General features: G+C 45.3%; 2 protein-coding genes across 3 annotated transcripts; both read right to left on the reverse strand.

The window, feature by feature from the left end:
* Positions 1–2010: 2010 nt before the first annotated feature.
* Positions 2011–2833, reverse strand: LOC123041000 (uncharacterized). The gene is made up of 2 exons (XM_044463699.1): positions 2470–2833; positions 2011–2359 (listed from the first exon to the last, which is right to left on the reverse strand). Exons 1-2 carry the CDS (start codon positions 2647–2649, stop codon positions 2042–2044), a joined length of 498 nt encoding a protein of 165 aa, XP_044319634.1. The 5' UTR covers positions 2650–2833; the 3' UTR covers positions 2011–2041.
* A 7205-nt stretch (positions 2834–10038) lies between these two features.
* LOC123044237 (EEF1A lysine methyltransferase 4) lies at positions 10039–13335 on the reverse strand. Of its 2 annotated transcripts, none has more exons than XM_044466926.1 (7): positions 13147–13335; positions 12955–13051; positions 12694–12835; positions 12514–12596; positions 11166–11300; positions 10574–10678; positions 10039–10397 (listed from the first exon to the last, which is right to left on the reverse strand). In XM_044466926.1, exons 1-7 carry the CDS (start codon positions 13200–13202, stop codon positions 10332–10334), a joined length of 684 nt encoding a protein of 227 aa, XP_044322861.1. In that variant the 5' UTR covers positions 13203–13335; the 3' UTR covers positions 10039–10331. The 2 variants fall into 2 exon arrangements, with proteins under 2 accessions (XP_044322861.1, XP_044322860.1); XM_044466925.1 differs by having other exon boundaries at positions 10039–10405.
* Between the last annotated feature and the right edge of the window lie 590 nt (positions 13336–13925).

Here is a 13925-nt window from a genome sequence, read left to right on the forward strand (position 1 = left end):
TAACGTTGAGCGGGGGATCATCTAAGTGACCGTTGGGCCGAGCGGATCGGGCCCGGCAGAGCCTGGCGTGCGTGCGCACGGCCGTCGAGAGGGGGATGGGCTGCATGCGAGAGGGTCAATGACATGTGGGCCATCCCTGTCCCATGCATGCCATGCAACGTCGCAGCCTAGCTATTCTTTGCTCGTGAACACCTAGCCCGCCATTGCATGCACGCATCGACGCAGTAAAGCACGGCAGGGGCGCAGCGTATAGGTACGTCGCATCTAAGCTATTTTAACAAATGCATGTTTGAACGAGACGGACGCGTCGGTGGTGCAGATGTGGCGCAGCTCCTTTTTCAGTGTCACGCGCGGATGAACGGGCCTGTTTCCCACGCGGCGTCACCGCCGATGCAAGTGCACGAAACGATGCAACTCGCCTGGATGCTCTGGCCGCCGTTTTTTGAATTAATGCCCGCAATTACTTATGCCAGTGCGAACGGAGAAGAGAAAACGATCCAGAAGGCACCGTGTACACATTGACCACAGCTGCAACGCGGCTATAAAAGGGCACCATTTCCTCATCCTCTCACACTCATCTCTCAAGCCTCCTCCCCTTCTTCTTTTCGAGCCAAATCCACCACTCGAGCCACCATGCAGTTCAACGGCCCTACCTACCGTCGCCCTCGCACCGTGCCGGAGAGGCAGTACCCGGCCGGAGTCGTCGTCGAGAATAGCCTGAGGGTGTGGGCCATCTCTAGGTGGAGGGGCCCTAGAGAGTTGGCTCGCTTCTTCCTCCAAGCCGGCTACCGCCACCTCCCTCCGGGCACTCCGCCCATGTTCCACCTCCACGAGCAGTACGATGGCAACGCCAACGGCCTCGTCATCGGCCTCCACGTCACCTTCACCAACCCCTACGACGCTCACCACCTCCTCGGCCAGGTGTTCTGGTGTGGATGCGAGTTTATCGCGTTCACGACCTACAACATCTTCACCAACTTCCACCACATCTTCCCTCACCCCAACGGCATGCACAGCCTCCCCTACCAGATGCCGGAGAACGACGAGTGAGGGGCCCAAGGAGGAGGGGCCAAGGAGTGGCAAGGAGGAGGGGCCAAGGAGTTGTTCAAGTGCGAGTCTTCTATCTATCTAGTTTGTGTTTGTGTTGGTTCGGGTGTGTGTGCCCGTGTCTTCTATATATCTAGTTTTAATTATTTTACTTTCATGTTTTATGAACTATATGTAGTGGGGGGATGCCCCTCTATATGTTCTATCTATCTATGCTACTAGGGTACCCGATGCCCCTCTATCTATCTATATGTTTTTTCGGTCCTAAAGTTTCTCCATTGCATTTTATTTATGTGGCCATGTGTACTAAAAAATGCACTAAAACATGATCCAATCATAGAAGTTGTTGTTAGCACGTGTCTAGTTAATTATCTTCCTTTTATGTTTTATGCACTATATGCAATAAAAATGGCGCTTCGTTGAAATAAACTAGAACCAAACAAATGCAACTTTTTTGGTTCACAAAGACTACAAGTTAGACTGCTAACTAGAACCAACCTTTTGTTTTAGCCGAAACAACACGGGACCCTACAATCGGACACGATAGCTTATGCATAAAAATAGCTCAAATAATTATCAGATGAGTTATCTAAAAAAAGGTGAAGGCAGGAAACTTAAAATTTGTAAAATAACCTAAAGCCGAAAAGATATATTGATGTCAATGACCGTGTGCACTTTTTTTTGCACTAGCTACACTTCTTTTATCAACGGGCCTGGGTATGTTCTATTCGGCCTGGGCCCTGCGTAACTTCTATATGGGCCTGGCCTTTTCGGGCAACTGTGGGACGATTTTTTTTCTTTTTCTCCCTCTACCACTGAAACTGAAACTGATGACTAACTGAAGAACTGAAAAAACAAAACAGAGTGAAGAAGACATGCCGAATTCGTACAGCGCAACACTTTTATTCAAATGTACATATCATTACGATTACAAATGATGCCCAATCTATTCACTTACGACTAATTATCATCACATAAACAAATGCGAGACCAATTACACAAACATAAAAAATGCGGCCATCAGCCCCATCAAATTGCCCTGCTTCTGCAATTCGATGAGTTTCTTCATCTGCTTGTTCAGCTTCTTCAGCTCTGCCGTCACTCCTGCATCCCCCACAGTAGCACCAATGGAAGGGCGGGCGCCCCCGATGGAATTGCCAGATCCAGGGGCCCCGGATCCAGATGCGCCCGATCCAAACTTGCCCAACTTCTCCGCCTCCAACGGTAAATCGAGCTCCCCTGATGCACCCTCCAGTTGAATCCGCTCTATGTACTCATCTAGCCACTCAAAATGGGTGCATTGCTTCAATTTCTGAAATCGGAAAGATGAACCCTAAATCCCAAATCCGATGGGGAAAAATGGGCAAATATGAAATTGGGAGATAAAAACCAAAATTGGCATATTGAGAAGTAAAATCTCACCTTTCCCTGCTCTGGTTTGCTCTCGCATTTCACGAATTCCCGCCCAAGGTTGCCATTCTTGTCGGTCGTTGTGACTAGCCGCTTCAGGGGTGCGATACGTTGGCATGCAGGGCATCTTGTCATGGGCACTGCGCCATAGCGCGGCCATGAGCGGCGGGAGGCTGAAGCGGAGCTCGACATTGCTAGGTCGCGGCCCGGAACGGCGTTGCTGCGCGTCGTCGCCGGAGAAAAAGAACAACAACGGTCGGGGAGGGGGAGGGGGGAGGATGGGCTCGGGTGCTGCACGGCTCGGGGCACGGCTCGGTGTCCTCTTGTACCAATGCTGACCTGGATAAGTTAGTGGGTCCCACGCTGTGGGTCCCGCTCACCTGACCAATGCTGAGTTGGATAAGTTAGTGGGTCCCATGCTGTGGGTCCCGCTCACCTGATTCGAGTTTTAAAAATGTGTCTTTGGATTAGGCAGCAGTGTCGCACGGGAGCTATTTTTTCCAACGAAGATGTCGCATGAGAGTGATTACAACCAACTACGTCGCATGAGAGACAATTCACACCAACGACGTCGCATGGGAGCTATTCACCCAAACATTGCAGGCACTGATAAGAAAAGATATCTTAAACAAGTACTGCACCTTGAGATCTAGATGATTCTGCATTTAGTGTTATGATCTGTAGTTATAGCTGATACTACTAAATGGCTCAGATGTACTTGCATCTTTAAAATCAGTGATTTAGCGAACATTCTGCCAATTGACACATGAAGCAGAGTATAAGAAGTTATAGCATGTTACAGATAAACCAGAGGAATTGGCATGTATATGCGTGTGTTCCTGATTTTGTAGGGTACCTTACAGATTCAGTTGGGATATGTGGTCAAAGATTAGGACACTAATATCAGTGTAGGTTACATTTGTAGTTGCTTAATTCATGATGCGCTCGTCTCATCATTTTCATTCTGTGCGTGCAGGGTGAGGATTGGGGTGGAAGCCCCTGTGAGGACACCTTGTCCCAGTCAAGCACGAGTTGGCGGCTGTGACGCTGCATATTTTATCCAGGATCCTGCTCAGGGGTTTAGCCATCGGCGACGAGATCCTAAAGATGGCCACGGCGGCAGTGGTGGCGGCAGTTGCCCCGGGTGGTGATGTAGAGGGGAGGTACCAGTAGCAGGTGAGGATACTGTGCAATTTTGCTGTGAATCATTGTTGATTATTTGTCGTACTTCTTGTGTTTTGAAGATTTGATTCCACTCTTCTTGATACCCAAAACAAGTTCGTTTCATGAATTCAAAAGATACTGAAATTAAATGTCTGGTTTATATTTCGGGAGCTGACTCTTTTTGAAAATTGACATCTGAATGTAAATAAATGCCCTTGATATGTTCGAATTCCTATCATCCATTGTTGCAAATTTCCTCTAACTCAATACATCAGTTTCTTATCTTTTTTTGGTTCACCTTCGCTTATCCTGACATTCATCGCCATCAAATATTTTACATTGTTAGCCTGCTTATTTGTTCGTTTAACAGGCTTGCAATATATTCTACAATGTTGATAGTGATGGAGGGGTTTGTTTGAGGTGTACTGATGTAGAACCCTCCAAGTTTTCAAGTATTTTAGTTTCCTATTTTTTGCAATTTAGAATGTCTCATGATACATTTTCTTCTGCAATCTTATTTAGGTGAGCACGAAGATCTCTGAGATTTTCTTCTGCATTTGTTTCGTGCGCATACATAAATGGATGATTCTTCTTCTTGGAGCCCCAGGTTGTGGCAAAAAACCCTATTGCTAGCACTTGCAGGAAAGCTCAACCAAAACCAAAAGGTATTTTTCTTTTTATTCACTTCAACCAAGTCACTCATGTACAATGAGCAGCACCCAAACCACAAAATGATTTGCATCCCATTCATTTTTCCGAATGTTCAATTTATGACCTGGCTTTTTGGTCATGGACATTTCTTCATTACTTACAATTTTCTGATGTTCATGGTAAGGCACGGCCGTTGGTGGATTTCTGGTGGTACCTCAAGGAGACCTTCTTCCCAGGTGACCCATTCCACGTGGCGGTGCCGGTGCGTGAGCGAGCTGCCAGACCGCACGTAGCAGCGACGCTTCGATACTTCTTCCCGTTCCTGGAGTGGGCGCCAGCCTACGGGCTGGGCACCTCAAGTCGGACCTCATCGCCGGTACTTCTTCTGGTTCCTTGAAGTTTGATATGCATGCCCCCTTGTTAGAGCGGTGGAGAGAGATGCGACATGGAGTGAGGGAACTGTCGGCACCGTCATAAGAGGTTGATCTCCGCCCTAGTTTCCTCTATGATTACATCAAGGATGTATTTTGTTGCTTGTTGGTTCTGTGTGCGGGAGCTCGATGATTGGGGGAGTTTAGATCTGTGGTTTCATTCTCAAATTCTATTCGTATGGATTGAGATAGAGATGAGAAGGTAGGTCCCTTGTTCATGTAGGTTTTCTCCGTACCACTAAATGTTTGTTTGATTTTTTCCATGTAGGTTCTCTCTGATTTTGCATTAGTCTATGTTCTTAGTCTTCATTCTTTTATTTTCAGTTTATGAGATTTCAGTATTTGATTCACTTATTCTTGGTTTGGCAGATATTCAGTATCTCTGTTCTTATTATTCAAATTTTTTATTTCTCAGATTAGGAGTTTAGTACTTTTTCTTTTATTAGTCATCAGTTTTCTTCTTTATTCAATCATATTCAGCCTTAGTTCTTGTTCAGTCTTTCTTTAACTTCTTTTGTCCTTAGTCTCTAGTTTTCCTCTTTCTTCAGTCATATTCAGTCACACTTTGTTCAGTCTTTCATTATCTACTTCAGTCTGTAGTGCTCCTTGTGCATATATACTTTGTTTTGCTCATTCTTCTTTCTTAGCTTTGTTCTCTCATTTTGTATCGGCACAACCAATAATTCACAAGATCATCTAATCCACATAGGCAAAGGAAGATTTTTCGTAGTAAAATTCAGTATAGTGGAGGGAAAGGAAGGTTTTTCGTTGTAAAATTCACTACACTAGAGGGAAAAAGTTTCAATGTTATTATCTAATTGTTTCAAGGTTTTCTTAGTCATGACTTTCTTTTCTCTACCAGCTTTAGGGGGAGGTCCATCTAATTTGACTTTGCCCTGGGCTGTCTGCAGGTGGGCTAAACAACCAGATTTGGTGGATTAGTTGGACTTGTAAATATTTTTTTCTGATCCCACCACACTTTATATAGAGAAATAGTATTTCTTCATATTGTTACTTTTTTTGCTTGCTTTTGTGCTTATTGCTCATAATGTTAAATGTTTGTTAGTCTCTTCTTTCTCTGGTCACCTTCAGTGCACATGTTTCTTCATTATTTCAGTAACTACCTTCTCATTGTTCCGCCTTCATTTCTCAAATCCATGCTTATCAGTTATCCCTCTGTATGCATCAGTGATCAATATTTCTCTTCAGCCTCATTATTTTTTTTCAAGAGTACGCCAAAGGCTTACCTTAGCTTTATAGAAGGAAGGAATAATATTTACAAGTCAGCCTCATTATTTCATTAAGTCCCTGCTCTACCCAGCCTTCATAAATTCAGTATGCCCCTGCTCATTATGTATAAAGTCTTTTTTGAGCATTCTTATTTTTTATCTTTTTGTTTCACCAGCAGGTTTAATTACTAACCAGAGGAAGTTTCTTCTCCCACTTCTTCAAGGAAGAACAAGGTTCCAACTTCGTTTTAGCGCACGTTGTTTCAGATGTGTTATGTAATAGTACTACATAGAAGAGTTTTTTGCTTCAAGAAGTGTTATGTAATAGTACTATGTATTTTCTGAAAATAGTTCGTTCTGTTCTGTTTTTTTTCCCACTAGACATTGATGCTATTTGTGCTTCTTTAGCAATGACACCATAGTCAGTTTGCATTTTCTGTCTTTTAGCTACACTAAGCCTTTGATTTGTTTGTACCATTAGGCTGTAGGGAAATATTACTATATGTAACATGTATTTTTTTTGTTCTTATAAGATATTGTTTCTCATTTCTGAAATTTATTTCTTGATGCAGCTTCATTCAGATTTATGTGAATATAAGCGTAAGAGGTCCAGTGGGAATGATACAAAATAATTTCAGACGTGAGTATCCGGATCGCATTGCTACTGGTCTTCTCTTGTGACTGCGTGCAGCGGGCTTTTGACAAAGCCAAGTCATGGCCTCATGAGGATGCTTTTGGATTAACTGTGGTGCATTGTACCGGTTTATGCTCCATGCGAGAGTTGTACATATCCTCGTTAGATGTACCCCTGCTTATGATGGTTCTGAACTCAAATATTATAGTATCTGTATATTTGATCAATGTGGTACTATTATATCCTAATGTTATAACATATGCCCGTATTGATATACATGAGTGAGATTAAAGACAAAACATGGCAGCTCAATGTGTTGAAACAAGATAAGTGCGCATAGGCCTGCCTCAGGCGGCGCCACCAGGTGGCGCCCCAACCTCTAGTTGAAGTATCAAAAGGCACCAGATACTCAATATGAGAATGGGAAGGTGTTATTTCGGACGCAATCAACAACTCCGTGTGAGAAGGATGTTTAACAGAACAAGATACATAGATGCAGTGAAATAAAATATAGGCACTTTCAGCAGATATTCTTCCTACAAGCGAGCAGCACTGTCAATTTATCTGAAGTTCCAAAACACTACAGCAAGCATCATCGTCTCCTTGCTCCAAATGTGAAGTGGTAATCACGTCAAAATAAAGAATGTGAAGTGGAAAACAAGAGCACATCACCTGACACTTTTTGGAGTGACACACTATTGTATGAAATGCTCGACAGCAGCCCTATTTTTGGGCACAAAAAACATGTGGAGTAAAAAAAATAGGTCACAAAAACGCTTTTTTGGCACCAGCAAACGCCGTCTCCAACAGCAGACCTATAACAGAGCACAAAATAAAAATAAATAAAAATTTGGGCACGAAATATGGCAAAACTGCTCCAACAGCTACCCTAAAATAGGGCGAGCGGCGCCAAGCATATCGGGGTTGGTAACGGGGTCCGAGGAGCCGGCCATGGCGCGCGGCGGCTGGCGGGCGGGCGGATCCAAGGGTTTCCGGCCACGGGCAGGCGTCTGGAAGTAGCCTCGTGTTTTTGGGCAGCCGCCCAACTGCCCTATATTTGTTGCACGAGGAGCCTCTTTTTTGGGCTGCCAAAAAAATTAATTTTCTCTTAGGATTGGGCAGATGTTGGAGGCTGATTGTTTGCCCTCTCGTGCCTAGAAACGCCGTGTGCTCAAAAATAAAACTGTTGTTGAAGATGCTCTAACTGTTATAAGATGTTTCTGCAAGCTAACTTAGCTTGCAAAAACATCTTACGTTATGGAGGGAGTATTCTGCGTCAAGATTTGGAAACCACAATAGGTCGTGCCCTGAAACCGAATGATAAAGGTAATAGGTTAGAAATAGTAAGCAAAATAATCCAAGTAGCTCATGAGGTGGTGCACAAAAGCTGAGCACTTGCACATTATCACATAAGTTTTTTTTTTGTCAAAACCCAATTGCTTTTGTATCCATATAAATCCATACGAAGTATATAAGCTAGTCCCTAGCATTTCATTTAGGTCAGTATACTGGGTAGCTGGATGCATTTGACTATCAGCAAACTTGGAACTACTACATGCAGCAGTAAAACTGAACATTTGCTTGCACTGGTTAAACATGCGAACACTAAAATACTCCCTCTATATTGGTTGTAATAAGGGCATCTCCAACACTGGCCCTCAAAATGGACACTGTATATGTCCGCGGACGAGCACGGTCGCATCCGCGGATAGTGATATGAAAATCGGCCATCCAACCATACCCGCATACATTTTAAATCGGATTTCAACAAATCAGACAAATCACGGAGGGAGAGGTTGTACCACTGCTCCTTATGCACCTCCCGGACCACCGAGAACGGTTGTGGCGTTGGTTGTCCTGCGCCATGGCATCATTGAAGTGAGCATGTGCATGCTCCATTGTGAAGCCGACATGGAACAGCTCGGGCTGAAGCACCGACTCACGTCGGAGCCCTTCTCCATCGTTTGGTTGTCATCAGAGACCTCAAGGGAGCTGGCCGGCAAGCCGTCCTCAATCTGCCTAGCACGGCGGCCCTACCATCCAATGCAAGGGCGGCCAACTCGTTGTTCGGCTCCGTCAAGAGGCTCCCCCACAACGTTAACGCGCTAGAGCTCACGGTCATGGCGGAGGTGGAGTATGGAGGAGGATGTGAAGTGGGCCCTGGTGTGGTGCAGTTTGTGTCGGGCGTGGCCTCGTTTAAATAGCGGATGACGGCCAGGCTCAGCAGCGGAGTGTGTCATTGTGAGCGCCGGAGTAGGTTTCTCGGTCGGCGAGCCTGTTTAATGATGGCAGGCAGATAGGCCGCCAACCTGTTTGAATGCGGTAGATATCCGTATCATCCCGTCTAGTATTTAACAGGCGCGGACACCGGGATGCGGTGATGGCGGCGCTCTGGGCCGGCGCGCCGCTTCAGGGTTAGCACTAGTTAGAGGTCAAGTCCGCTCTGGGCCGACATGAATGTGGCGATGGCACTCTGGAAAGGCATGAATGTGCGGCAAATGCTTCACCCGGTAGAGGGTGCGGGCGAGGGAGAGGGTTTTGGGGTGGGTCCGGGGTGTCGCACGCATGCGTGGCAGAGGTGCGAATGCCCGTAAAGCGCCCTGATTTGCCTCCGGTTTGCGGGAAAACGAACGTTTAGACCGGTCCGCAGACCGACGGGGGTGGTCAGCCCGTTTGAATGCGGTAGATATCCATCTCGTCCCGTCTAGTAATGTCTCTCGGCATTTAACAGGCGCGGACACTGGGATGCGGCGCGGGCGGCGCTCTGGGCTGGCGCGTCACTTTATTGTCGGACTAGTTAGAGGTCATGTCTGCTCTGGGCCGACATGAATACGACGCTAGCACTCTGGAATGACATGAATGCACGGCAAATGCTTCGCCTGGTAGAGGGCGTGGGCGAGGGAGAGGGTTTTGGGTGGGTCCGGGGTGTCGGCGTGGCAGATGTCCGAACGCCCGTAAAGCACCCTGGTTTGCCTTGGATTTGCGAGAAAACGAACGTCCAGACAGGTCCGCAGACCAACGGGGTGCCACGTCGGATGGCAAAACACGTCCACACTGCCCGGTCCGAACATATGCCCTAACATCTTATATTAGAGAACGGAGTGAGTACTCAACACTTATTGTCTTTTATCCGGTGCATTTATTTAATAAACTATCGGCACAATTCCTTTGTATCCTTCCAAAGAAGGAAACATAAATGAATGATGTAGTAGTACAACAAGGCACAACTATTTAGTTCACCAATTTATACACCGTGAAACTGCTATTGGCATCATCTTCAAGCGCAATTGGAGTAGTCGAATGGATATGCACCTCACTACTGAATACAGATAAACTAGGGTACGACACTGTTTAACGTTCTCTTATCACTGCTGTAGTTTGAACTGGCTATATAAGCAGATGTCCTGGAAATGAGAAGAATAATAAGGGAAAACAATTATCTCTATGTCATCTGTAGTCAACACACTAAAGATAACTGAAGGTCCTTTTCATAATCTGAAATAACACGCAAGAAGGTTAACATTGGGAACAGGTGTCTATTGTCAGTTCTGATGGTAGAAAGACCCCTAGCCTGCTGGGCCGCAATGATACATCACCACACAACAAGGCATGTAAAAGCATCACTCGCTGGGTTGCTTCGCGGTCAGCCCCTTCATGCGTATTGCGTAGCATCAAGACCTCCGAACCGGCGCACTCACTTATTGAGTTACTGCTTATAACTCATCAACATTTGTGCGGAATATGTAATCCTCGCTTTCGAGCTCTTCATGCAGCATATTGAAGCTTGGAGCAGCAGGTAATGTAACTTGGTGACCGTTGGACTCTGGTGACCTTTTGCCCTAAGAGATTTAAGAAAGAATAAGATGAAGAGCAAGGATTTTTGCAAGGAAATTGATAGTACATAGACTCGAGATGTAACAGAGCAATGCACTTATTCAGTGGCATCACAACTACAAGGAAAAAGCAAAGGGCTCAAATGAAAACCAAATGCTTCGCAAACATTAAACCTTCTGAAGGGTGTAGAAGAAATAATGGAAGCCATCACCAAAGGTGTTCCACTCAACAGACCATGTAAACTCAGGTGCTTCGAAAAATCGACGACGGAAGTGTGGCTGCCAAATAGGAAGTGGAAATTTTAGAAAAAGAAGTAAAGCTGCTAAACAAATACATCACAGTTCATGACCAGTCCCACTTGCTCTTCTCTTCATGATTACTAATTAAAGACAATCTTTAATTCTTTATATATATCAAGTTCATAACCGTTGTGTGATATTGCTAAACAAAAGGTATATCCTTATTTAGTATAACCTCCATTTCAAATTATAAGATGCTTTGGATATTTCAATATGGACTACATAGAGGACTGAAATGTGTGAGCAAACACACTAAAACGCGTCTATATACACCTGGTTCAGAACAAAGTTAATGCATCTTTCAATTCGGAACAGATGGAGTACTTATGTCCAGTGCACAAATAACATACCCACAAACCCAGAAAGTGGATATTATTGGGACATGCAAAGAAACACGTCTGAAATACAAAAGCAATGACAAATGAAGGGCATGAAAGAGGGATTCAGACAATTGGATCTCCCAAACCTGTCCAAAGGTAATTGATACAAATTTGCCATCTGGCTTCAAAACCTTGTGGATACCTTCAAGCATTTTGGTTACATTATCCACTGTTGTAGGATTGGGGTTCCATGGATCACCACTGTCCACAAACAACACATCCTGTCAAAGGATATTTCTGTATAAGTCTATAGGCAGTATCTAATAATCTAATCACAAGATGACAAAAATATCTAAGCACAAGTTTGGATGCTATGAAAGAACAGAGGTGTTAGGATAAGTCAGCAGACATAGTGCATCTTTCTGAGTATTTTTTAAGGTGCTGAGTTAAGTATCTTGATTGTTCGAATCGACTCCTTTTCCCTGGTTGTGCAGCTATCCTAACAGAAATTTTTTTAGGTAATTATCAAGACAACATGCAAATGCAACCACTTCATTGGTCACTATGTTGTGTTAAACAACTTGTATATTTATCGCATTTGACAACCACACAAACGAATTTTTAACATAGTCAGTAACTATGTTTATACTGGACTTCCGCACACATGGGCCTGTCTTCCGCAGCTTTATATATGTGAATGACTGAATGGCCATTCGGATAAGGATAGCAGTAACACAGTACTGTAAATAGCTCCCAGGGTCATCTGAAATTCTGTAATAGATGCAATTGTGCATTTCCACTAAAACGCCCAGTAATACTATCACAAACCACCGGTACTACATATCTCAACGATCTTGATAATGTGTTAACCGTATAGAATCATGTTGTTAATATAACAAGGGCAGTACACTATTAGCTAAGACAGTCTATCTGCACACACTTGAACAACATTTGGCATTGAGGCGGATTACAATAATCTTGTTGGCCTAACAAGCTTTTGCTTATTTTATCGTTTGACTAACTAACTTTTTCCTATTTCTTCGGATATTTTTCCTCAGCAGACTGTACAATGACATCCACTCCAGCCTCTTGGAAAAATTCCTATGTTTTTTCCTGTGACGCAATCAAACAAACTCAAATCCTGTAGGATTTGGATGGACATGACATTCCATTCCTGCATTTATCCTATTCCTACGTTTTTACAATCCTGCGAATCAAATAGGCCCTGAGTTCACGACAGCACAGTTCAGCAATGCAAACCAAGTCATGTTGAAGGTGATATTATTGGCGGCATGTCAAATGCAGGTGTGACCAGAAAAAAATTCAGTGTTCCAATACACAGTACTAATATGCAACCACAACCTTTGTTGGTTAATATGCTTGTTCTTTCGAATTGCAATTAACATTAAGCATAACATAGCTTAGAAAATATGATAGCACAAAATATTGATAGGTTGGAACACTGGGAGGCATCAAAGTCTGCAACACGCATACCATGGTCCCTTTCTCGATCACAAGGTCGAAGCTCTCGCTCTCGAACGGAAGGTCAAGCATGTCAGCCACCACCACATCCACACCTTCAGGAAGCAGAAGGCAATTTCTCACTCAAACGGCCAAACGTTGGTGGTAACAAACATGCAGAAAGTAAATTCCCGGCCAAACAGGTGAACTGACCACTGGTGCCCTGCTCCGCCAGTCTGTCGCGCATCCTCTGGACGGCGACCGGCGAGAGGTCGATGCAGGTGACGCCGCCAGTGACGCCCTCCCTTAAGAGCTCCTCCCCGAGCCGCGAATTGCCGCAGCCGACCTCCAGAACCTGCGCAGAAATGCAGAACGCGCGACAAATCAAGGTACAGTTCAAATTCAGGAACTCGCGAATTAAGATCCACGGAAGTGATGTGAAGAATTGGGGGAAGAGGCGGGGGGAGCACGAACCGAGAGGGAGGGGGAGAGGAGCGGGGCGAGGAGGTGGCGGAAGTGGGAGAAGTCCTTGAACCACTCGTAGTGCTCCTCCTTCCCGAACCGCCCGTCCCTGCGAAGCCACGAGCGAGCTGCGTGAGTCCGCTGCTCCCTGCGCGGTTTGGAGCTCGGGGGAGCAGAGCGGGGTGATAAGGACTCGTGAGCCACCAGTAGGAGGGGTCGAGGTAGCCGGATGCGGTGCACGGGGCGACGTCGTCCGCCATCGCCGCCGCGTGCCGTGTGCGGGCGCTTTGCTTGGCGGCCTCTGGCGCTGGTGCAGCGTGTGCGGGTAGGCAGGGTGGTTCGTTGAACCCTACGAGGTTCGGGGACGTCTGATCAAAACCTAGGACGGTTCGGGGATTTGACCCGGGTCCTACTCTTACCCAGCGGTTCACTAACTTACTTAGAGCATGTCTAACATAGTCCTCAAAAACTCAACCTTCAAAATCAGTTTGAGGGCTGATAAATGTCGTTTTGAAGCCGAAAATCTCTATTCTGTTTTGAGGGTTGGTTTGAAGGCACTGATCTGTGCCCGGCCTTCAAACCTTCAAAACAGGACAGCAACATAAATCACTCTCAAATTTGCAAATGATCATGATCACATACATGAAACAAACTTGCAAATCATCATCATCATCACATAGTAAATCCCATGAACATCATAGCAAAACATACAACGTGCAAATGATCACCATCACATCAGAGACATCATTTGCAAAACATAAAACGTACGAACAACTTCAAGTACCGGTGAAGTTGTCCACACCTCCATCGCCTCCAGCACTCATCGGAGACTCACCTCGGGGAGTAGACGACGCACCACCACCAGCACCACGCAGTAGCCTCTTCTTGTCCGTGATGTTCTCCTTGTACTCCTTCCACCATGCCAATTGCTCTTCATCCATGTCCTTTCTAGACATCATCATGTGCTCCTTCTCCTCGGCCAT

Source organism: Triticum aestivum, chromosome 2B (genome assembly GCF_018294505.1).
Source record: "Triticum aestivum cultivar Chinese Spring chromosome 2B, IWGSC CS RefSeq v2.1, whole genome shotgun sequence".
NCBI classification, from domain to species: Eukaryota; Viridiplantae; Streptophyta; class Magnoliopsida; order Poales; family Poaceae; genus Triticum; species Triticum aestivum.